The sequence below is a fragment of the Anguilla rostrata genome, chromosome 14 (assembly GCF_018555375.3).
Source record: "Anguilla rostrata isolate EN2019 chromosome 14, ASM1855537v3, whole genome shotgun sequence".
Classification (NCBI taxonomy): Eukaryota; Metazoa; Chordata; class Actinopteri; order Anguilliformes; family Anguillidae; genus Anguilla; species Anguilla rostrata.
Window position 1 is genome coordinate 24,772,201 of NC_057946.1, and position 22,924 is coordinate 24,795,124.

The following is a 22,924-nucleotide window of genomic DNA, read 5'->3' on the forward strand; positions in this document are numbered from 1 at the left end:
ACTGAAGGACCTCTGAGTTTGACTGAACTGAAATTCGGCCAGGAATTTTTACTCTCCCAGTCTACGGACATCGACAGTACGGGATTAAAATCACAGGAGGGATAGGGAATACAACTATGGGATGTCCTGGAGTAAAACTCAAAAGGCACATCCCTCACTTGAAAAGGGAGACTACAGATGCTAAAAACTTCTTTTATTTTGGTTCGGTTTCTTTTTTTTTTTGGTGACACTTATGGGATACCCTCCTTCCCTCCTCAGGACCACATGCTGCCTACAGTCAGTCGGTCTTGGAGAGGGGGGTGATGACCTCACTGAAGGGATTGGGTTCTCCCATTAGCGAGATGGGGTCATGACCTCATTCCCGGAGTGGGGTTCCCATTAGGGAAGGGGGATGATGACCTCACTCCCAGAGTGGGGTTCCCATTAGGGAGGGGGGGTGATGACCTCACTCATTGGGTGGGGCTCTCATTACGGAGGGAGGTGAGAGGGGGGGTGATGACCTCACACGGTGGGACTCTCTCATTAAGGAAGAGTGGGGCATGGTGAGGAAGGACAAAACCATTAAAGTAGCATGGGGGTAGATCTACTTTCCAGGAAACTGACACTTTTTGGTGAGTGAGCTGGTGCCACAGCCTGGTAAGACTGTGTGCCGCAAACGCCCTGTTTCCACTGACCTACTTAACCGGAGCGAGCGAGCCACCTTCTGCTGGAACTGACCTTTAGGCCTTCCTCTGTTCCAGTAGGTAAAACGCAGAACTAACAAGAACTAACGTGTGGAGTCAATCTATCGTCAAGAACGGTCTGTCAGGCACTTCACAGAGGGATACTGCAGTTGGCGTTTCCTTTATTTTGGCAATTAGCTGTGGACGGATTTCTAGCTAGCTAGCTTGAGTAATATTAACATTATTTTCCCAAGTAATAATGTTCACTTATTTTTTAGTGATAATAAAGTAACAAAGTTAATTGACGTATGTGGAAACATATGTTGCGTATGTGTTTCTGAGTGTGTTACTATATTTTCTATCGAATCTGAGAAAACGGATTTAAATCCGTATTTTTCCTTGTCCCAGTCTTTCTTCATGCAGTGTATTATATAGCCGTGGCATCTGTTGGCCGGCTGTGCAGCATAATTCTAAATGCATAAAATGTGATCACTTTTCCTCAAGTGCAAAAATAAGGAATGATGTAAAGTTATTACCACTGTAAAAAAAAATTATAATAATTTGGCACCCAAAGTGGGACTGAAACATGTCCAATTCCCACCCAAAGTTGTAATTTAATTTGTAGCAGTAGGCTACTGTTCCAGCTGATTAATAAAAAATGGAATTTAAGTGTATTTAAATACAATATTATATTGTATATAGAATTACTGGTTGCCCTCATTTTTCTTGGATGCCCTCATCCAATTCAAATACACAGGGAAGATCTGCAGAATAATTGCCTTGGTGGGTCCAAAAATTTCACAGTATACAGCAAGAGAAAAAATATGACAGGCGTACTCACTGGTGGATTGCTTGTAAAAATTTTCTTTGGTGCTTTCTAACTCTGGCATGGTCCATCTTCCGAACAAGTTTTGTGTTCTTGTAGATTAGCCACGTCTCCCTGAGTACATTTGCAGCAGTATTTTTCACCTGAAAGATAAAAATGCAGGTTTTCCCTTCACAATACATCACACCACACAAACTGCATTTATACAACGGTCAAGTGGGAAAGTCTGGTTATAAAAGAAAATGGCTGTTCATCCTCCCACTCAAAGATCAGTGTGTTTAGAAAAGGGAAATGGCTGTTGATCCTTCCACTCAAAGATCAGGGTTATAAGGGAAATGCTGTGATCCTTCACTCAAAGATCATGTGTTATAAAGGGAATGGCTGTTGATCCTTCCACTCAAAGATCAGTGTGTTTATAAAGGGAAATGGCTGTTGATCCTTCCACTCAAAGATCAGTGTGTTTATAAAGGGAAATGGCTGTTGATCCTTCCACTCAAAGATCAGTGTGTTTAAGGGGAGATTGCTGCTATTTGCCAGTGATCAGTGTCTTCTTCCCCAGCTCCTGTGGCTCACGTTCCCCTGCCAGGCTATTCAGGCCAAACTGCTTTCTGCTGCTGCTATGGGAGCGCATGCTGTTAACAACTGGTCCCCTCCAGACCAGACCACAGGGCAGCAGGTGTAGCAGCTGTGTGGGTCACCAGGTAAACAGGTAAAGGGGTGGCAGGTGTAGCAGCTGTGTGGGTCCCCAGGTAAACAGGTAAAGGGGCAGCAGGTGTAGCAGCTGTGTGGGTCCCCAGGTAAACAGGTAAAGGGGCAGCAGGTGTAGCAGCTGTGTGGGTCCCCAGGTAAAAAGGTAAAGGGGCAGCAGGTGTAGCAGCTGTGTGGGTCCCCAGGAACAGGGTGCAGCAGGTATAAGTGATGCTGAAGGGTCCGATGGTATCTAGCATGTATATGAAGCAGGACTACTGAGTTAGCTGTTTAACTGCACCGAGTAAAACCTGGAAGAGCTCTTTTTACTTCAGTCCATGTGCCAGATTTGGAAGGGTTCCGGGTTTTACTCGGTGCAGTTAAACAGCTAACTCAGCAATCCTGCTTTGTTATACAGGCCCCAGTGTGAGCTCTGTGAAGCTGACTACTCCTAATATAGAATAAATACAATAAAATAGCTTTTTTTACGACACTGCACGGTGTAGGTTTCTGTACTGATAAATAGGCCTGTACGTACACACCTCGTCCTAACACAACAGATTTAGATTTAGCTGATAAGCACTGTACGTTGTCCTCATTGCTGATTTGGGCACGAGCTGACCTGGTTCCATCACGGTCAGACATTTCTAAAGTTGGGTCTGCAGAGGTGTCACGCAGCTGGAGCACCAATCAGAACCTGCGGTTACTAGTTCTGCTGTTCTGAACAGGCAGCATGTTTCGCTAAAATTACTGCTTCGACACCTTTACCATTGCAGTTGATATATAACAGCATCAGTAATAGCCATAACAGCATCTACAATAACACCCATAATAATGGCCATAATAACATCCATACTAACAATCATAATAAAAGCCATAATAACATATGCTCCTTAGCCTATCCCTGACCGATCAATCACCAATACAGTCTATCCCTCCAACCCATCAGTCACTAGAACAGTCTAAACCTGCAACCTGTCAATCACTTGAACAGCCTATCGCTGTGCCCCATCAATAGCTAGAACAAGGGCTGTCAACACTGGCATGAAATTGATTTTGAATTTAACCTTCTAAAGTTGGCATGAATTAAAATATATTTGAATATCATTAGCATACATATGTATATTGTTTGGGTGCAATATGTATTCTAATATGCAGTGATGCTCCCTAATCTGTTATAGGCATAAGCATTATCATCCACAAGGGTGTAGTATAACATGATAGGACATTGAAAACGTTGCTCAGAATATAATGGACCAGATGTACTAGGCCTCAAGCGGCTACGTTCAGAGGCAGATATGACGCATTCTGCCCCCAGAAACATGTGCGTTATGTCCCAAACAGGCACAGGGTAAGTGCTGTATGCGCGTCATCCGCATGAGTCATCGCAAGGTGCGCTGCCCAAATAACGGGTAGAGAAGTGTAGCTGATTATGTATTCTGTTGAATGTACTGTCAATCAATCAATCAATTAATCAAAATGTATTTATATGCCGCATTTCACAAACAACAGCCACAATACGCTTCACAGACAACCCTGGCCTGAACCCCCACAGGAGCAAGCCTAAAGCAGCAGTGGCAAGAAAAAACTCCCAGTAGCGGGTAGGAGTCCACTAAATTACTGAAGTCCACGGAATTAACGAAGGTCGATTCTTGCGTGAAATTTCTCAACCTCTAAAAAGCAGGTGCAAAATAAAGACCCAGGCAAGATGGAGACACAGGTACGGGCTTCGAAGATGCACTGAGAAAATGTTTGCAACAAGTGATTGTCACAGAAAAAGTCATGAAGCAGTCACAGAAAAATTGTTAAAAATCACAGAAAACAAAAGAGAGTGTTTTTTTTAAACATCAATTTATTAAATTAACCACTAGATCTCATGCGCAGCAATAGGAAATGATTTAAATAGTATGTGCAACTGTAGTGACAGTAACAAGTGCTTGAAGCTTCAATAACATCAGTGGGCAGCTGCTGCCGATTAAAAATATGAGCAAATGCATTGACAGGCTGGTGAATTTAATCGCTTCAGTCCAGCCTCAGTACGTCCATTGTCGGTCGTGGAAAGAGCATGCTTTTTGCCCTTTAAAATAATAATAAACTAGAAATACCGCCTCGCGGTTGTATGCCTCCGCCAACCAGTAGCCAGTGCTTTGTTTTTCGCGGTGATGTGCTGGGGTGGTGGGACCAAGGCTTGGAGGTCAGCAGTCTCAACAAGCTGTTAAGGAAGGCCAGCTAGGTGATCAGGTTGGAACTGGACAGTGAGGAGGAAGTGGCGAAGAGGAGGACAAACATTATGATGTCACAATGAAGTTGACCTTTGACCGTTTGGATATAAAATGTCATCACTTCATCCTATTAAACATTTGTGTGAAACTTTGTCATTATTAGCGTATGAATTCTTGAGTTATGGCCAAAAATGTGTTTTGTGAGGTCATGGTGACCTTAACCTTTGACCACCAAAATCTAATCAGTTCAACCTTGAGTCCAAGTGGACGTTTGTGCCAAATTTGAAGAAATTCCCTCAAGGCGTTCCTGAGATATCACGTTCACGAGAGAATGGGATGGACGTGAGGTCACAGTGACCGTGACCTTTGACCACCAAAATCTAATCAGTTCATCCTAGAGTCCGAGGGGACGTTTGTGCCAAACTTGAAGAAATTCCCTCAAGGCGTTCCTGTGATATTGCGTACACAAGAATGGGACGGACGGACAGACAGACAACCCCAGAACATAATGCCTCCAACCACGGTTGTGCCGTCGCAGAGGCATAAAAACAAGGTTATCGTCTATTTGTTTTTATTCCTTCAACGTTAGTTTTGGTACACGTTGTAGCCCACATTGTGACATTAGAGTCAGTTTGAGAGGGACCGCCCGTAGCAAACAGGAGAAGAAACGTATCAGCACTGATGACAGAGGCCAACTATCGGTTATGTTGAGGCTGACAATTGCATCTAAAACTACCGAAATGTCATGAAAAGCATTATAAATGTGAAAAGTCACAGAAGTGCCAAAAAATGAGGCAAAAATCACAGAATCTGTGACACTTGTGACTTCCCTGACAAACACCAAGCCACAGAAATTATTCTTCCAAAAAGAATAGGTAAAAGACAACTAGAACCTCCCACACAGCATTCTCATTCCATCCCTTCTAGCTCCTTGAAACATTACACTCTCGCATCTGGATCATTTCAATGGATAATTGTCACCACAGCTGGGCTGGAATATCACTGTCTGCATTTTTTCCTGCGTTCTCTTTGGGCGAATATCCAAGATACTCAACGCAATAAAGAGTTTTTTGTTTTTTGGTGCTCTGCTTCATTGGAAAAATGCGATTAGTCGTTAGTCCCATTCGCTGATTGCATAATTAGCTATGGCCTTAGTAAATGCGCCGTTAATTTCACGCAGACTACGAATGCGCCATCATACATCGTCAGGCCGCAATTTGCAGTGCAGGTTTAATGGTCGTACATCTTGCCCAATATTTTTTAGTCACACAATATGCAGGAAGTACGTCTACATTGTATTAAGGGCTGTTTTTACAATTGTGCAATTATCTCAACTAACAAAATCGACAGTTTCAACAAATGAACCCCACAAATAAAGCAAGCTTGGCCCAACATTTATTAAGCACAATACAAGACCCAACACGATACACAAAAGCCCATATTAAGTGCATATTAACATTGTCCAAGACTTTTAAATGATCATTTTCAGGCCACAACGCGCAACCTTATACGCTCAGAGCACAACAGAGAATAGGCTAACAGAAGCAAAGAACACAACAGACAATAGGCTAATAGTAGCATTTGGCAGAGAATAGGCTAATAGAAGCATAGGACACAACAGACAATAGGCTAATAGACGCATAGAACACAACAGACAATAGGCTAATAGACGCATAGAACACAACAGACAATAGGCTAATAGAAGCATAGGACACAACACAGAAGAAGCTAATAGAAGCATAGGACACAACACAGAATAGGCTAATAGAAGCACAGAACACAGCAGAGAATAAGCTAATAGAAGCATAGGACACAACACAGAATAGGCTAATAGAAGCATAGAACACAACAGACAATAGGCTAATAGAAGCATAGGACACAACACAGAATAGGCTAATAGAAGCAAAGGACACAAAGGGAATAGGCTAATATAAGCAAAGGACACAAAGGAAATAGGCTAATGGAAGCATAGGACACAACACAGAATAGGCTAATAGAAGCAAAGGACACAAAGGGAATAGGCTAATATAAGCAAAGGACACAAAGGAAATAGGCTAATGGAAGCATAGGACACAACACAGAACAGGCTAATAGAAGCATAGGACACAACACAGAATAGGCTAATGGACATATAGAGCATGAATCCTTTCATAATGCTAATGCTAGGCTTTCTGTGATCTGATGGGACATTGCGTTAGATAGCTACCCATGAGCACATAGGCATTGAATGAATGAGACATGGCGCTTGAAATACGCAATATATATAGTGAGCTCCATAGTGTTTGGGACAAAGACATTAAAGTGCTAAATCTCAGCTTTTATCACAAACACTTTTAAATACTTTTAAATAAAAGCCCTGAAATGGGGGGCTATGCATAAAAAGTGCTGAAGTTTCTACATGGTGAAACCAAGGTGAATAAAAACACAGTTAAATAAAAGCAGAGAACGTGCACTTTAACCACACCTGAATTGCTTGATTACAAATCTGAAATTGTGGGGTTCAGAGCCAAACCAAGGGAAAAAAAAGTATTTGTCGCAAACATTATGGAGCTCACTGTTTATATAGTGTGTTTCAAGAGCCAAATCACATTCACGAATGCAACTCTATTTTCAATGCCTGTGTGCCTGTGGGCAGCTATTGAAAGCAATGACCCATCACATCACAGACAGAAAACAAACAGGCTAACATTAGCAGTCCATCTTATTTTCTATCACTAGAATAGTCTATCTCCGCAATCGATCAATCACTAGAACAGTCAAACCCTGAAATCTATCAGTCACTAGAACAGTCAAACCCTGAAATCTGTCAATCATTAGAACAGTAAAACCCTGCAATCTATCAATCATTAGAACAGTCTATCCTTGCAGTCTATCAATCACTAGAACAGTCTATCCCTGCGATCTATCAATCACTAGAACAGTATCCCTGCAATCTATCAATCATCACCCTGTTTGTCAGACACAGCATGTGTGATATCCAGCTAGTTTGCTAACCCGGACTCATCACGGTGGGCTGCTGGTGTAGCTAAAGTCGAAGGTATAGCAGGTGTGTCGGATGGCACTGAGTGCTGTGGTGTTGTACGTAACAGATATGTGGGTGTATTACTCTACACATCCTGTATATTATCATAACTGGACAATGGTGAGGAATTGTAATAAACAAAAATACTTATAAAAGTTTTGCTCTACAGCCATATATTATAGAGGGAGTTCTTAAGCGCTAAAAACTCAACAGATCTTGCTCGACTTACTCTTTTTGTCAGCTGTGTGTCCATCATGAAATTGTGTACATGTTTTTCAGCTTTGGTTAATTCCAATTTCTTTGCAACAACGGCAACCACCAAAGCAGTACATCCAGCACCCTGGGATGAACAGAAACAACAGCAGGTTATTTTGGTTTTACATAATTACTATTTTCTTGTTAAGGGACTTATTTATAAGTTGTGATTCGGCCAACTTACAAACCTTTATTAACTTTATAAACAATGTTCAATTCAGTAAACAACAGCCTGTTTATATCAGCCAAAAGAAAATCATGCTATTTACAGGTCAATTTGAGGAAAACTGATACACTTATCACAGTATAATTTAACCTCATAAAAAGACAAACTGCTAAAAGAAAATTGACAGCATGCAGCTATGCAAATAAAGTGTAAAATGACCGCAGCTTGTTTCCATAGTTCTACCCACAGAACAAGATGCTTGTGCGTGCATGAATGTGTGTGTGCATGCGTGTGTGCATGCATGTTCGTTCATATACATGTATGAGTACATGTACAATAATATCCCCCCTTTTTTAACTTGCCAATACAATTCATGCACGTATAGCCTTGAAGCACCAGATACAGATGGTTTCAGTCCCTAGTTTTATATAAAGCATGGCAAAAAGATGCATTTCCCCCATGTTTATAACCTCTAAAATTATTCACACCTTAACGATGAGCAAAGAAGGCTGTATAAAGTGAACAGCACTGAGCGGTATTTTGCTCAATAATCTTAAAATTACATTATTCTATACAAATGCAATTGCTGTATGAAAAATATTTTGTACCACAGTACCAAATACATGTACCACAGTTATTCACACATAATAATTTAGATAAAATTATTATTAAATAAAATCCAACCAAAATTAAATCTGCATTAATATGCTACCCAATAAGTACGAGTGGTGTTGATCAATCTGAGGGGAACTGTGGCCTCCCGTGGCTTCCTGTTTCACTGGGGTACAAAAATTAGGTAACACGCACGTAAAATCGAGGTCATCCATCACCGTAGGGAAGGCAAAGAGAGCTCTCAGGTTAACTGACCAAACTTGACAAAATTCCCATAATGTCCAGCTCAATTTTTAAACTTGAACCCAAAAATGTGTGGTTTGAGTTGAAGAAGGCAGTCCAGACCAACGATCCCCCTCCAGCATAATCGCCAATATAATCTCATAAATCGCATATCTCATAAAAGGACATGGAAGACAAGGGAGGGTTCTGACAACAGGGCGTCAATACAGTGCTGTGAAAAAGTATTTTTCCCCTTCCTGATTTCCTCTGTTATTGCACATTTGTCACAGTGGTTTCAGATATTTAGACACAATGTAATATTAGACCAAGGGAAACCTGAGTAAACACAAAACAATTTAAAAATTATTCTTCCATTTATTTAATGAAAAGAGTTATCAAACACCCATATCACCCACGTGAAACAGTAATTTCCCCCTTAAACTTAATAATAACTGGTTGCACTACCTTTAGCAGCAATAACTGCAACCAAATGCTTCCTATAATTTTATATCAGTCTTTCACACTGTTGTGGTGGAATTTTAGCCCACTGCTTTAATTCAGACAATTTGGCAGGTTTTCGAACATGAACTTCTCATTTCAGGTCCTGCTACAGCATCTCTATTGGGTCAAGTCAGGACTTGCTTTTGTGTTTTGGATCACTGTCTAGCTGCATAACCCATTTATGCTTCAGCTCACAGACAGATGACCGGGCATTCTCCTTAAGAATTTTCTGGCACAAAGCAGAATTCATGGTTCCTTCAATAATGGTAAGTTGTCCAGGTACCGAGGCAGCAAAGCATCCCCACACCATCACACTACCACTACCATGCCTGACTACTGGCATGATGTCCTTACTGTGAAATGCTGTATTTGCTTTACGGCAATGGGACCTGTGTCATTCAAAAAGTTCCACACTTTTGACTCATCTGTCCATAGAATATTATCCAAAGAATGCTTGAGGATTATGCAGCTTTTTTCCAAATGTGAGATGAGCACTGATATTTCTCTTGGTTACAGTGGTTTGCTACTCTCCCATGAATCCCATTTCTGCCCAGCCTCTTTCTCATTGTGGAGTCAGGCACACTGACCTTAGCTGGGGCTAGAAAGGCCTTTGGATATTCTCCTGGGGTGGTAAGGTTCAATATGAGCGAGGTTTATATTCCACAGGGCTTGCAGCAAATCAAGCCAGGCTGTTCCCAATCAGATGAATCTAATTATCAATTAAATTTGGTTAATTGGGGTCAATTACTTTTTCACATGGGTGTAATTAAATAAATTAAATAATTTAAGAAATATGTTTTGTGTTTACTCAGCTTCCCTTTGTCTAATGTTACATTTTGTCTAAAGATCTGAAACCATTCGGTGTGACAAATATGCAGTAATCAGGTAATCAGGAAGGGGGGGATGGTGCTGTATTTGTGTCACTTATTTGTGTGTGAGATTACAGTACAGATTGATGAAAGTGCTATTTTGGTTGATTCCATAATCCCATAGAATAGTTATTAAAGTAAAATATTTACCACATGTCCGAGAAATTAGATTTAGCTCATTACTGGAATTGCCTACTATATGCAAATTTTTTCATCTTAATCAAGGTGTGTGAATAATTTTGGAGTGCACTGTATCTCTAATCCTCCTGATTTCTCTCACCTACACAGACAGATCACTTATTTTTTGAAGCAGGGTTTTTTACATTTATTTATCAAACCAACCAAGCAGGGTTATTCAGTGACGGTATTTACGAAAGATTTTCCTATTACACCCTAGAACCTTCTTTTTGGAATAATTCGGCGTCAGTAAGGGGCCAAAAACATTTAAGCTAATAATAATAATGTTTTTTTAAAGTTCTGTTATTGATTATTACTAAGTAACAGCAGCGTGGAAGATGAGATGTCAGAAGAAGGTGGAATTCTAAGCAAGGCATAATGAGCAACGTGCGCTAATCGTGTTCCGTGTTTACGATTAAGCAGCGCTGAAATTAGAGACGCCACGTTGATTTATGAAACGCCCGCGATGTCTCCACCGATTAGCAGGAGGTATTTTTATCATCATGCCCCCGATGTATTTGTCATCCTGACAGGTCGTGGCCCAACAATAACACCAAAGGATGTGGCAACATTGAGGGTTTTAAATGAGACGCAATTTAAGAGGCCCATAGTTTCCTGTGTTGGCACATCCCTCCATCTATTAATATAATGCTACTTTACTTCCAATCTGGTAGTTCTCCAGTTTTTTGTGAGTCCATAAAAACACCCATCAGCAGTTTATAAATAATCTCTCCTAGTTCTCAAGTTTTTGTAATTATTGTCATTTTTAATTCAAAGTTTTCCGGCAGGAGAGATTCACATTATTTTGGAAATGATTCAATTTGTACGCTATAAGCTTTGATGTGGTGTTTTGTTTATTCTAGTTTTTTCAAACTGATGTGGTGTTTTTGTTAATTTCACGCAACTAGTTTTAATGAAGCCGTTTGTCAATTTAATGTGGTTGTTCGTTAATTTGATGGTTGAAATTGTTTGTTAATGTTTTGAGTTCCCATAACCGTATGTGATTATGTAATATTTAAATAGTACATCAAAAAGAATTATTAAAGAGTAAGAAAAACTTGAAAATCAATTTCAAACATGAAAAAAATCATAAGACGCACCATACAACTGACAACTTTTCAAGATATCCTATCACCAAGCATAAAAACAAAACACCTCCTCTGTATAGGCGCAAAAGCAGGCTGTCATCGTGGATTAATCATTCAACCCCTTAAATCACAATGATATTTCAGCACAAGATGAACAGCGATCCATCCTGTCCCTATTTCCTCATTTCCCAGAATGCACCGCCGATCACAGTTTCATAAAGATGAAGAGGAAGCCAGAGAGAAAATGTCTCCCTTGCTTTGTTTTGACTTGAAGAAGCCTCACATGCGAAACGTTTTTTTCTGCACGAGCTCGATTTGAGAGCCGCGGCGTGGTAAGAAAGAGGCGTTACACACCGCGCGCTTCCGAGGAGATCACGCACTCGTACGGGCTCTCCCAAAAATCGACATCACGGGGTCTAGAGCGCCGACGCGCGATTGGCCGTTCCAAACACGAAGGAAGAGTGCGATAATGAGATCCGGGGTTTAACTGCTGTAGCATGCAGAGGGCCCCAGAGGACGGAGAGATGCTGCAGTGTAAAACGGTGCCAATCGGGTAACTGCATCATCTCCAACAATAAAAAAAACTAAATAAGAGCCATAAAGCTCTCAAGAACAATACCAAAGCACAATATAGTTTCTTACAATAATACTCCTGCAAGACAAAATGCTTTTGTTGTAAAAAAAAAAAAAATACAGAGAATGCATCACACTGACATCGCATGGCCCAGAAACAGAGTGTTTGTAAGCTGTATATGTGACTGATATCACAATCAGATCAGTCTACCCCGCTCTCGGTAACTGCACCTACATCTCCCTCTGCTCTAATTTGAAATAATCTGTCATTATTGCGTTTGTCTCTGTGTCAAACAAAAACGTATTTTGCTTGCTGGTCTTGCCGCCGCAAAGACGACGAGTGCGATGGATTGGGAGGCACCACATACAGCAAGCTCTCATCCGAAGAGAGGGTTTCTCTCTTCCTTGGATGCAGTATATGTGGAACTGTCCACAACAAGGATAAATGGCACAGAAGAAGAGAATATTAACCTGGGGAAATATGCAGCTGATGAACTCGGCAGTATTATCTGTTAAAGGTTTCATAACAGAGAGACGCTCATAAATCTTGAGGTCCTCAGGGTGGACAGGGGGGCTGGTGCGGGGACGGAGGGATGGGGGGGGGGGCAGGAGATATTATTATTATCCTGTCTCTGAGTGACTGAACATTTGCTTATGTCAGTGTTTTTACTGAAAATAAATATCACAATCACAAAAAATATCACAATTTACAGGAGAAAATTATTCGTGAAAAAAAGATGCTCTTCTTAACCGATAGAGACAAATAATCTGTAAAAGTGATAATATCAACCATTATCTACTACTGCCTCTCCCTATCCCCTCTTTCTCCTGACCCTGAGTGGTTACTTTGACTGGAATAATAAAACATAAAACTCCTTGTATTAAACACTCCACAAAGCAATAAAAAAGGAGGGGGGGGGGAACGTAGAGAGGGTAGCAGACAGAGACGGGATCACAGCGCAGAGCGTGGCCTTGTGGGTAATAAAACCACAGGCCCCATGGGGGAATTCACACATTGGATGCCGAGTCTGTCACTCTATGAACTGCACCGCATGGCTGCCCTGTTTTAGTATAATTATTATTATCATTTATGTAATCATTATAATTTGATGTACTTTGCATAGTTTCAAACGAAAACTAATGTCCCCTGTACAGTCCTAAAAAATCAGACTGAACTTAGCATCTGTCACATGAAAAACCTTGCTGTCAATCATGGCCTGTGTTTAATTAGTGATAATTACTTTATCAGTGAAAATGATTCGGTGGTGTAATTAGAATAATAATTGGGACAATAACTGGTCATCGCAATTTGGGTGAAAATGAGGGATCTAAAAATAACACTTGGCTTGAGGGGAGGACAAACTGAACTGAAGCAAAAGTTTATACACAGTTGGCCATTGTTTCATCGTGTAACATGCTACTATTAAACAAATTACATAAATAATAACTACATCCACCCATCCCATTATTTAACCCATTTATTTCTGGTCAGGGTTAGTGCTGAAAACTATCCCAGCAAGCCCTGGGTGAAAAGCAGGAAATTTAGATTATCCAGTTAAGCTAACCTGCCTGCCTCTGGACTGCGGGAGGAAACCGGAGTACCTGGAGGAAGCCCACGCAGACACAGGGGGAAGACGCAAACTCCACTCAGAAAGGCCCCAGCCGGGATTTTCTATTCGCTGGGTTCGGCCTGAAGTTTTAAACTGGTCATAATGGTTCTGGTTGTTGCAGTCTTTGAAAGGGAAATGTCTACAGCAGCCACACAGCACCACAGCACCAAACCTGTACCATTTAACTACCATCAGTCACAACCAAATTTGCTCTGCTACAACACCACACAGATCTTTCTTTAATGTGAGAACCTCTAGCAACTTGAAGGATATATGAGGGATTTTAGAGCTTGACAAGTGTGCTGTTCTGCCACCGAATGTCTGATCCGCTTCGTATCTGGGCTGAAGTATTGAAATTGAGATGACCCCCAGTAGTTTGAGATGTCTGTGGTGTACTCTAAATTTCGAACGAATTTAAAAAAAAAAAAATCATAATATTGCCACATGTCTGATCAGCAACCTGTCATAGGAATGGTCAAAAATGTTTGTATGGCAAGTTTGAGATCCTTGTGATATAGCTGTAGTTTTTAATGAGCTTTTTAGAATTAATTTTTGATCTGAAATGTTTACAAAGATGAAAGGTCATGCACCATGCTAAATTTCATGCACCTTGATGCTGAGGTTCATGAGATGTCGCATGTACCAAAATGTGTCACAGTGATTCTGAATTCTTCTTACAGCAATAAATATAACTTTTCATAACATTGGAAGTGTCTGTCCATATTACAGTATATTACAGTCAAGAATGATACGTCTATAATAATACCAAACTGAAACCTGAAAGTAATATTTCCACAGTTTCCATACAGACCTTAACAACGTTAAAGCAGTAAAATATTGAGAGTGTGAGTGAAAATGTGGGTAAATATGTACTACTTACCATAATGCCTGTGAGGAGGCAAACCCCTTTCCCACAGTAGGTATTGGGCACCATGTCCCCATAACCAATTGTGAGAAAAGTGATCGAAATCAACCACATGGCCCCGAGGAAGTTGCTGGTTATGTCCGTGTTGTCGTGGTACCTGAAACGCACACAGATGCCATTTACCAAGCTACCACACCATAATGACAACATTTCTTGCACACTATCCATAGCACAGATAAAATAAACGGTATTTGTGAGCTATGAATACTGTATTTTCAATACGTATGTTTATTTTCAACAATGCATTTGAGAGAGGGAAAAAAGGCTGAACACAAAAACCCAGCTTGATAAGTTGGATGCCTGTCGGCTGCCTGCGGCAGCTACAAAGGTACAGCAGATCAGAGAGATAGCTATGCAGCTGGACTGCAGAGAGGGAAGGAATGTGCCTGCATGCCCTTCTACAAAATATCACTAAAGAGCAGCGGTCACTTACACCACGTGTCTGTGTATACATGCTTACAGACTGGATTCAGGCAGCTCATTTCTGAAGACCACTAAATAAGGACTTAATCGGTGGAGCCGAAACCCAACCCTGTTCTGCAGCAGCAGGTGACGTGCAAAGCTGTAGATCAGGGGAACCCAATCCTGTTTTTGGAGATCTACCGTCCTGTAGGGTTTCACTCCAACCCTAACAAAGCACACCCTCATTCAACAGCTAGAGATCTCATCGAGCTCCTAATTAGTAGAATCAGGCTTGCGAAATTAGGGCTGAAATGAAAACCTACGAGATAGTAGATCTCCAGGAACAGGGTTGGGCAGCCCTGCTGTAGATAAGTGGACCCGCCTACCTTTCGCACGCTCGGACGGTCCACGCGGCAATTATCCACAGGGAAATGGTGAACACCAGCAGCACGGTCCCCGGGCAAATGGTCATCAGTGTCTTCATGACGAAGCGGGTGTTGAAGTTGATTTTGTTCAGGGCCCCGATGCTCCTGGATGAGGCGTCGGTGAAGAGCTTGCTGTGCAGGAGCATGACCCTGGCGATGAGGTACAGTCTGAGGAACATGGGGATCGAGAGGATGATGTCCACGTCGGCGTCGGTCTTGGACGGGATGTAGGAGAAGGCCAGGCGGGCCGTCCAGGTGAAAGTGTAGTTCCCGGGGATTGGGTGAATAGCGCACACCAACATCTCCAGGCAGATGAAGAAGATCCTCTCGTACGTCATGGCTATTCTCCAGTCGTCGGCGGCGTTGTCCACCATGAATAACTGTGAATGCAGAGGAAGAAGAAGACGCTAGAGTCCAACCACCGCTGTGAAATAAAACAAGCAAACTGGGCAAACTTCACATCACATGGCCAGTGACAGTGATCAAGGTCCGTGCCATGCCAAGAACCTGCATATCACCACTTCTTGCAATGACGGAGTACTCTGTGGCTAATTTACACACCGCTTTCGTTAGCCTCTCTTCCGCAGTCACACACAGGTAGCCGGCCGCACATCAATAAAGCCACTGACGTGACTCACATAGTCAGCACACTAATTGACATGATTCGCACACAGTCAGCAGAGCATCTGACGTGATTCACGTACCGTCAGCAGAGTCACTGACGTGATTCACAGTCGCCACAGTAACTGATGTGATTCACATAGAGTCTGTGGAGTCATTAATATGATTTACATATCCCTGTTGCTCCATCGTGGAGAAAGAGGGAACATGTAAATCATACTAATGACCCTAATTGCTAATACAAAGATACAAATGGCTTAAAGCTAATTCAGGCGGTGGTGTACACAAACAAAACAACATGAACCAAAAGCAAGTTTGTAATTACTTTGGAAAAGGAACTGCAACAGTATGTTTTACAATAGTTTTAATGAAAGAGTGAAATACTCAACGTAAATGCTGAGAGTGTCGTCTGTAAAGAGAGTGGGTTGTGGATGCTGGGTTTGTATCAGATTATGGGTTCTGAACCAAGTAAATCTGAGTTCATGTATACAGCTTTTCGCCAGAGGCAGGCTATTCCACTGATATTCACAACATATAAATAATTGATACAGGCAGATAGTCGAACTGTTAAACCACAGCTTCAGAACAGACACTGTATTGCTCTGTCCCAAAACAGATGGCCGCCATTGAACACATTCCCAGTGTTGTAGCATTCCAAATGCGTGCTTCCACAATTTCAGCTCCAGATACTGTGTTCACATGCATGCTAATGACTTGTGAGCACAAGTGTAAAGGTGGAGCAACTGAACAACGGGAGTTTGAAAAGGGATCTACTCTTGTTAAGGCAAACTTATATCACTTTATCTGCAACCTTATCCAACCAAATCATACCAGTTTATCTGCAACCTTTTCCAACCAAATTATACCAGTTTATCCGTTTATCCGCAACCTTTACATCCAAATCATATTAGTTTATCTGCAGTCTTTATGACCAACTTTTTTCGGTTTCATATGAGCTCTTTACTTTTGATGTGACATTTGAAACCAACATTCGTAGGAGAAATCTAAACATTAGGCCAAGTTAGATCCCAAATTATAATATCACTTTATTATATTGTGAGTACATGCAGTCTGTACAACCGAGACATTGCTGTATTGTTTGATTGCCCAAAACACCTCAGACAGTGTTAACTAGGTAACCTGTCAGTCAGGGGCACTTTCCGACAACTTTCTAGAATGGAATCTGAAAACAACACTATCCATGAGCAAGTTGCTTATTAACAATGTATTAGATAAGATTAAATGCATTCAGTGATGCAGTCTCCGAATAGGCAGCTTTGATATCATAAATAAATAATCTCATTAATTTCTAATTCTGCAAAGCATCCTACCTCATTTACTAATGAGATTGAATGCCTCTGTGTCAAGATAATCCCATCTCCACATTACACAGATTAAATATTGAATTGAAGTCAGTCAAATCCCTTGAGCTAGTAGAAACCAGCCACCAAACAACCCAGCAAAGATAATGGTTTAAACGTTAGTCTATAATAGCATACTTTGTTTAAACGTCATTGATTTTTTCAATCAAGTTATATTCTTATTCAGAGTTTACATTCATGGGAAGTTTTATAGATAGTTTTATTTGGCAGACACATCTTTATTCTGCATAAAGCACTAAAGCAAAAGCATAGCTGAAGATTGAATAAAAACTATGCCCTGAAGCTTCAACTGTCAGCCGACAATTTCAATCTGCATCCTTCAGAATTTTATCAAAAAACAAAAATACTCTTAAACACAACTTGTAAGAACAGAGACAATATGTGCCACATAAAAGTGTGTTTGACTGCTGGAGATCAGAAATAGGCATTGAGCAGAAATGCACAGGCACTATATGCATACCGCACTGTCATTTACTGCCACCCAATTGTTTACTTTTTTGTCTTTCTTGCCAATTTGAGAAAAATGGCTATAAAAAATGTTTATTGAAACAAATGAAATTTTTGCATGAGGCAATTGTCCATATAACCACTATGATGAATGATGAAGCCAGTTCTGACAGGCTAGTAATTAATTTTTTAAAATGTATTTATTTTAAATAAATTCGGAGCTCAATGTGGGGCTGAGCATACCCAATCCACCCCAATTAGGCCAATCATCTGCAGCCACAGTTGCGTATGTGTGCGAACCCCACTGCTGATTCAGGATAGTGTTGACATCCGCAGTTCTCCTCCAAAACACGTGGGGTCACTAGCTGCTTCTTTTCAAACCTCAGACTATAGCTAAGCACAGAGTGGAGCTGGAGGAAGACCGTTCACATGCGGCTTTAGCATGCAGTCCACGGGCGCCCAACTGACCAGCGGGGGTCACTGGATAGCAAAGAACAGAGTAATGAACAGTGCTGCCAGTCTGAATGCCCCACACCCCTCCTCTCTAACATGGGCACTTTCCAACTCCCGATTTACAAATTAAGCACTGTCCTTATGGAGACCTTACGGAGGATGATTTCGAGGTCTGACAAGACTACAGTTTCGCTCTTTGGCCTGGAAGCAAATCGCTGTGTTTGGCACAAGCCAAACACCCGGTCCGTCACCCGGGTAACACCATCCCAATCGCCGAATGTCGTGCGCTGCGGGGCTGCTGTTCAGCAGGAGTGACCGGGAAGCTCGCTGCTGGCAAGAGTAAGACGGATGGAACCAAACGCTGGCAAATTTCAGGGAGAAGTGGTTTCATTGTGCAAGAGATTCAGGTTGATTCAGGGTGAAGAGCTGTGTCCTAAAAGGACATGGCCACAAAGCACAAGGCAAAAACTACAAACATCTGTTGGGGTAAAACCATCATTTCCAGTTGCACCATATCAATACCAGCTTTTTCTATGGACAAAGGCAATGACATCAGATGTTTATCAGAAATTTTATTCACTTTTGTTGATTTTACCAGCATACCTAAATTAGTCATGTCTGTAGACATTAATGCTTTCATATTGGCAGCCCTTTCATCAGCCAATCAAATCTCTGCCTATCAAAAGTTATTTTTAATTATGAAAGAAGGAGGGAAGGATTGTTTATAAACCAGCTCTCAAAATAAGACAAGGGAAAACAGAGGGAGGAATGACGAACATAGTGACAGAGGAACCAGGAAGAAGAGAAGGGTTCTGAATCAATTAATGAACCCAACACCTGACCCTCCTCAGAAGCACCCGATGCTACTGAGGAACACCTGACCCTCCAGCCGAGCCTGAGCCCACGAACAGACCCGACCACGCATGTATGCTAATGTGGGGGAGAACAGCTCTTACTCCTGACATCCGCAACACCACAGCAATGGGCAAAGCCAAGGTCATTACCTCACTGTGGTGAGGCAGTAAAAGGAGAGTCCCTGCAACAAGCATATAGTCAAGAAGAATTAGATGCTATGCTTGAAGTAGTGACCGTGACTTGGGTAAGTGCTGAGAGACACTGTGACTTAGATAAGTGCTGAGAGACACTGTGACTTGGATAAGTGCTGAGAGACACTGTGACTTGGATAAGTGCTGAGAGACACTGTGACTTGGATAAGTGCTGAGAGACACTGTGACTTGGATAAGTGCTGAGAGACACTGTGACTTGGATAAGTGCTGAGAGACACTGTGACTTGGGTAAGTGCTGAGAGACACTGTGACTTGGGTAAGTGCTGAGAGACACTGTGACCTGGGGAAGTGCTAGAGACACTGTGACTTGGATAAGGGCTGAGAGACACTGTGACTTGGGTAAGTGCTGAGAGACACTGTGACTTGGGTAAGTGCTGAGAGACACTGTGACCTGGGGAAGTGCTAGAGACACTGTGACCTGGGGAAGTTCTAGAACCACTGTGACCTGGAGAAGTGCTAGAACCACTGTGACCTGAGGAAGTGCTAGGGACACTGTGACCTGGGGAAGTGCTAGAACCACTGTGACCTGGGGAAGCGCTAGAGCCACTGTGACCTGGGGAAGTGCTAGAACCACTGTGACCTGTGGAAGTGCTAGAGCCACTGTGACCTTTGGAAGTGCTGTGACCACAGGAACAAAAGACACAGTCATCCAGCTAGCTGAATAGAGGTCTGCTACCCAACCCGAGTCCAATGGGCTAGGCACAATATGTTGAGTTTGGATTGGGCCAACTTCATCATCTGTGCCTAGGGTTTGGATCAGGTCATCTATGCTTCAGACTCTGGTGGGAGCAGGCTAATGTTAACAGGGTTTGGCAGGATTAGGTTTGGGCTCAATTAACATCCCTGCCTCAGGTTAAGATCAGGTTGGCCCTATTTTAGCTTCTATGTCTCAAGGTTGGACTTATTTTAGCATCTACGCCTTAGGTTTGGTTTTGAGTCTGTCCTACATGAAATGGGACAGATGTAACTTGTACGTCATGTTAATTCATATAAAGTTGCAGTTTTGAAGTGAAATCCTTCTGTTGCATTACTGCTACGAGTAGGAAGAGGAAGGAACACTGTTGCTACTGTAGATACAGTACACTTACAATGTACTGTATCTACTATATACAGAAACAGGCAATGATAGCTAGCTTGCTTATTAGAAATACAGTTAAGCTGTATTACTGGAAAGCTAGTTGAATTGCGGAAGTTTCTGAAACACCTGGAGCACAGCAAACTAGCAAGTTATCCAGGGTTGCCAACTCTGACACTTTCACCTTCAATCTCGTGCTCTCACACTCCCTCAAGAAATCTTTTGCCAGATCTATGTGATGCCCTTCCCCACGGTCCAGGATTGCAATCTCCACCTAAACCCGCCCTCACCCCATATGTTAAGGCTAGAATTTTCTGTGTGCTGGATTCATGCTTGCAAAACCATCTCTGTTATGCACTTTAATTGGAGTGGGTTGCCTGGGTTTGTATGTTGGCTGTAATGAGGCTCACTCTTGAATAATTCTGTTCAATTGTTATCTCTGACTGTGATGTTGGATGACATTTGGATTTTCCGTTGGCCTTTTCGATGTGAGTGTCTTCCACTCATATCAGAATAGATAAGAAAACCAAAGGCAGTGTTATAGTAGATCTCAAGCTCAGTTTTAGTCAGGTCTCAATAAGGTCTGTGCTATTTGGGAACAGGCTGGGTGAGGTCTGTGCTGTTTGGGCTGAGGTTGGGTGGGGTTTAAATGGTCTGTGCTGTTTGGGCTGAGGTTGGGTGGGGTTTAAATGGTCTGTACTGTTTGGGATCAGGCTGGTTGGGGTTTAAATGGTCTGTGCTGTTTGGGCTGAGGTTGGGTGGGGTTTAAATGGTCTGGGCTGTTTGGGCTGAGGTTGGGTGGGGTTTAAATGGTCTGTGCTGTTTGGGCTGAGGTTGGGTGGGGTTTAAATGGTCTGTACTGTTTGGGATCAGGCTGGTTGGGGTTTAAATGGTCTGTGCTGTTTGGGCTGAGGTTGGGTGGGATTTAAATGGTCTGTACTGTTTGGGATCAGGCTGGTTGGGGTTTAAATGGTCTGTGCTGTTTGGGCTGAGGTTGGTGTGGGTTTAAATGGTCTGTGCTGTTTGGGCTGAGGCTGGGTGGGGTTTAAATGGTCTGTACTGTTTGGGATCAGGCTGGTTGGGGTTTAAATGGTCTGTGCTGTTTGGGCTGAGGTTGAGTGGGGTTTAAATGGTCTGTGCTGTTTGGGCTGAGGTTAGGTGGGGTTTAAATGGTCTGTACTGTTTGGGATCAGGCTGGTTGCGGTTGAAATGGTCTGTGCTGTTTGGGCTGAGACTGGGTGTGGTTTAAATGGTCTGTGCTGTTTGGGCTGAGGTTGGGTGGGGTTTAAATGGTCTGTACTGTTTGGGATCAGGCTGGTTGGGGTTGAAATGGTCTGTGCTGTTTGGGCTGAGATTGGGTGTGGTTTAAATGGTCTGTACTGTTTGGGATCAGGCTGGTTGGGGTTGAAATGGTCTGTGCTGTTTGGGCTGAGATTGGGTGTGGTTTAAATGGTCTGAACAGTTTGGGATCTGGAGGGCAGAGTTTAAATAGGCTGTGCTGTTAGGGCTCTCGGGGGTGAGGTTTAAATGTGCCAGACTTGCGTCAGCTGAACGAAGGATAAGTACTTAAAAATACCTTTTTAGCACTGTATGCAATCTTCCATTTCATATACAGATTAAATTATATTGTAGTTTGTATATTAATTATATTTTAAACCAGGGTGCTAAAATCATTGCATTGATTAAGTGGCACAAAATATATTCTATTCATGTAAATAGTTTTTTTTTTTTTAAACACAGTTTTTATGTATATATATATTGCAACAATCAGTGTATGTCCAGTAAGTCCCCCAGTGGAGAAAGATCTGAGTTGATCTTACAAAGCATTCTCTATAGCCTTGCAAACTAACATTTTCCACCTTATATCCTCCACCCTGTGAGATCTCACTCACTCTGAAGATACAGAGCTTGGATGGAGGTAAATATAAGGCCAGTCCTATTACACTCACACGTTCTGGTGCAGCACCGAACAGAATCAAATTAGCGGGTCCTGACACACACCCACGGAGAGAAACCCCGCCTGGGGTTCCCACTCAGTTGTATTTTTCCTTTATAGAGCCATTACTCACTGCTACAAATGTCATGCTAACTGTAATAGCCGAACGGGGATTTAATTTCCCTGTCTCGGTTTCTCATCTGTTAAGAACACTCACGGCCAACACGCTCATTTAAAAAGCATCCTGCGTGTTAGACGTTGGTTGAATCACTAAGCAGTAAACCCAACAACACATCGCTCGCTGGCAATATTACACCTGGCTGATTAAATATGCAGTGAGCAACGGCAGCCCAGAGGGCCAGAAAGCACCGAGCTGGAAAGCGTGCGACAGTCCGTTACACCAGCGCGATGGGGTCGTGGGCCAGTGCAGACCACAAGCCCAGTCACATGAAAAATCAGGGCAGGCTGACCTATCAGTGTACAGAAGTGAGCAGTGACAGCTCACTCGCTTCATGAGTACAGTATTGAGGTAGTATTGAGCAGATACACACCTATTAAAACTGTCCAAGCAATGTTCAATTAGAAACCGCTTTGTAATGTTTTACAACATTTAACACATAACAACAACAACAACAACAACAACAACAACAATAATAATAATAATAATAATCATCATCATCACCATGCCAAATTAACTGT

The 22,924-nt window shown here is 42.1% G+C and overlaps 1 protein-coding gene across 3 annotated transcripts in view; it reads right to left on the bottom strand.

Moving 5' to 3' along the window:
* Window positions 1-22,924, bottom strand: part of kcnn2 (potassium calcium-activated channel subfamily N member 2) — a 44,848-nt gene that overhangs the window by 19,143 nt on the left and 2,781 nt on the right. For 2 of the 3 annotated variants that reach the window (XM_064308290.1, XM_064308292.1), the window contains exons 3-6: window positions 15,206-15,624; window positions 14,373-14,514; window positions 7,649-7,759; window positions 1,504-1,631 (exon numbers count right to left, since the gene is read on the bottom strand). In XM_064308290.1, the coding sequence (XP_064164360.1) occupies window positions 1,504-1,631; window positions 7,649-7,759; window positions 14,373-14,514; window positions 15,206-15,624 (800 nt within the window). The remainder of the gene's footprint in view (window positions 1-1,503; window positions 1,632-7,648; window positions 7,760-14,372; window positions 14,515-15,205; window positions 15,625-22,924) is intronic. The other variant, XM_064308291.1, reaches the window with a different exon arrangement.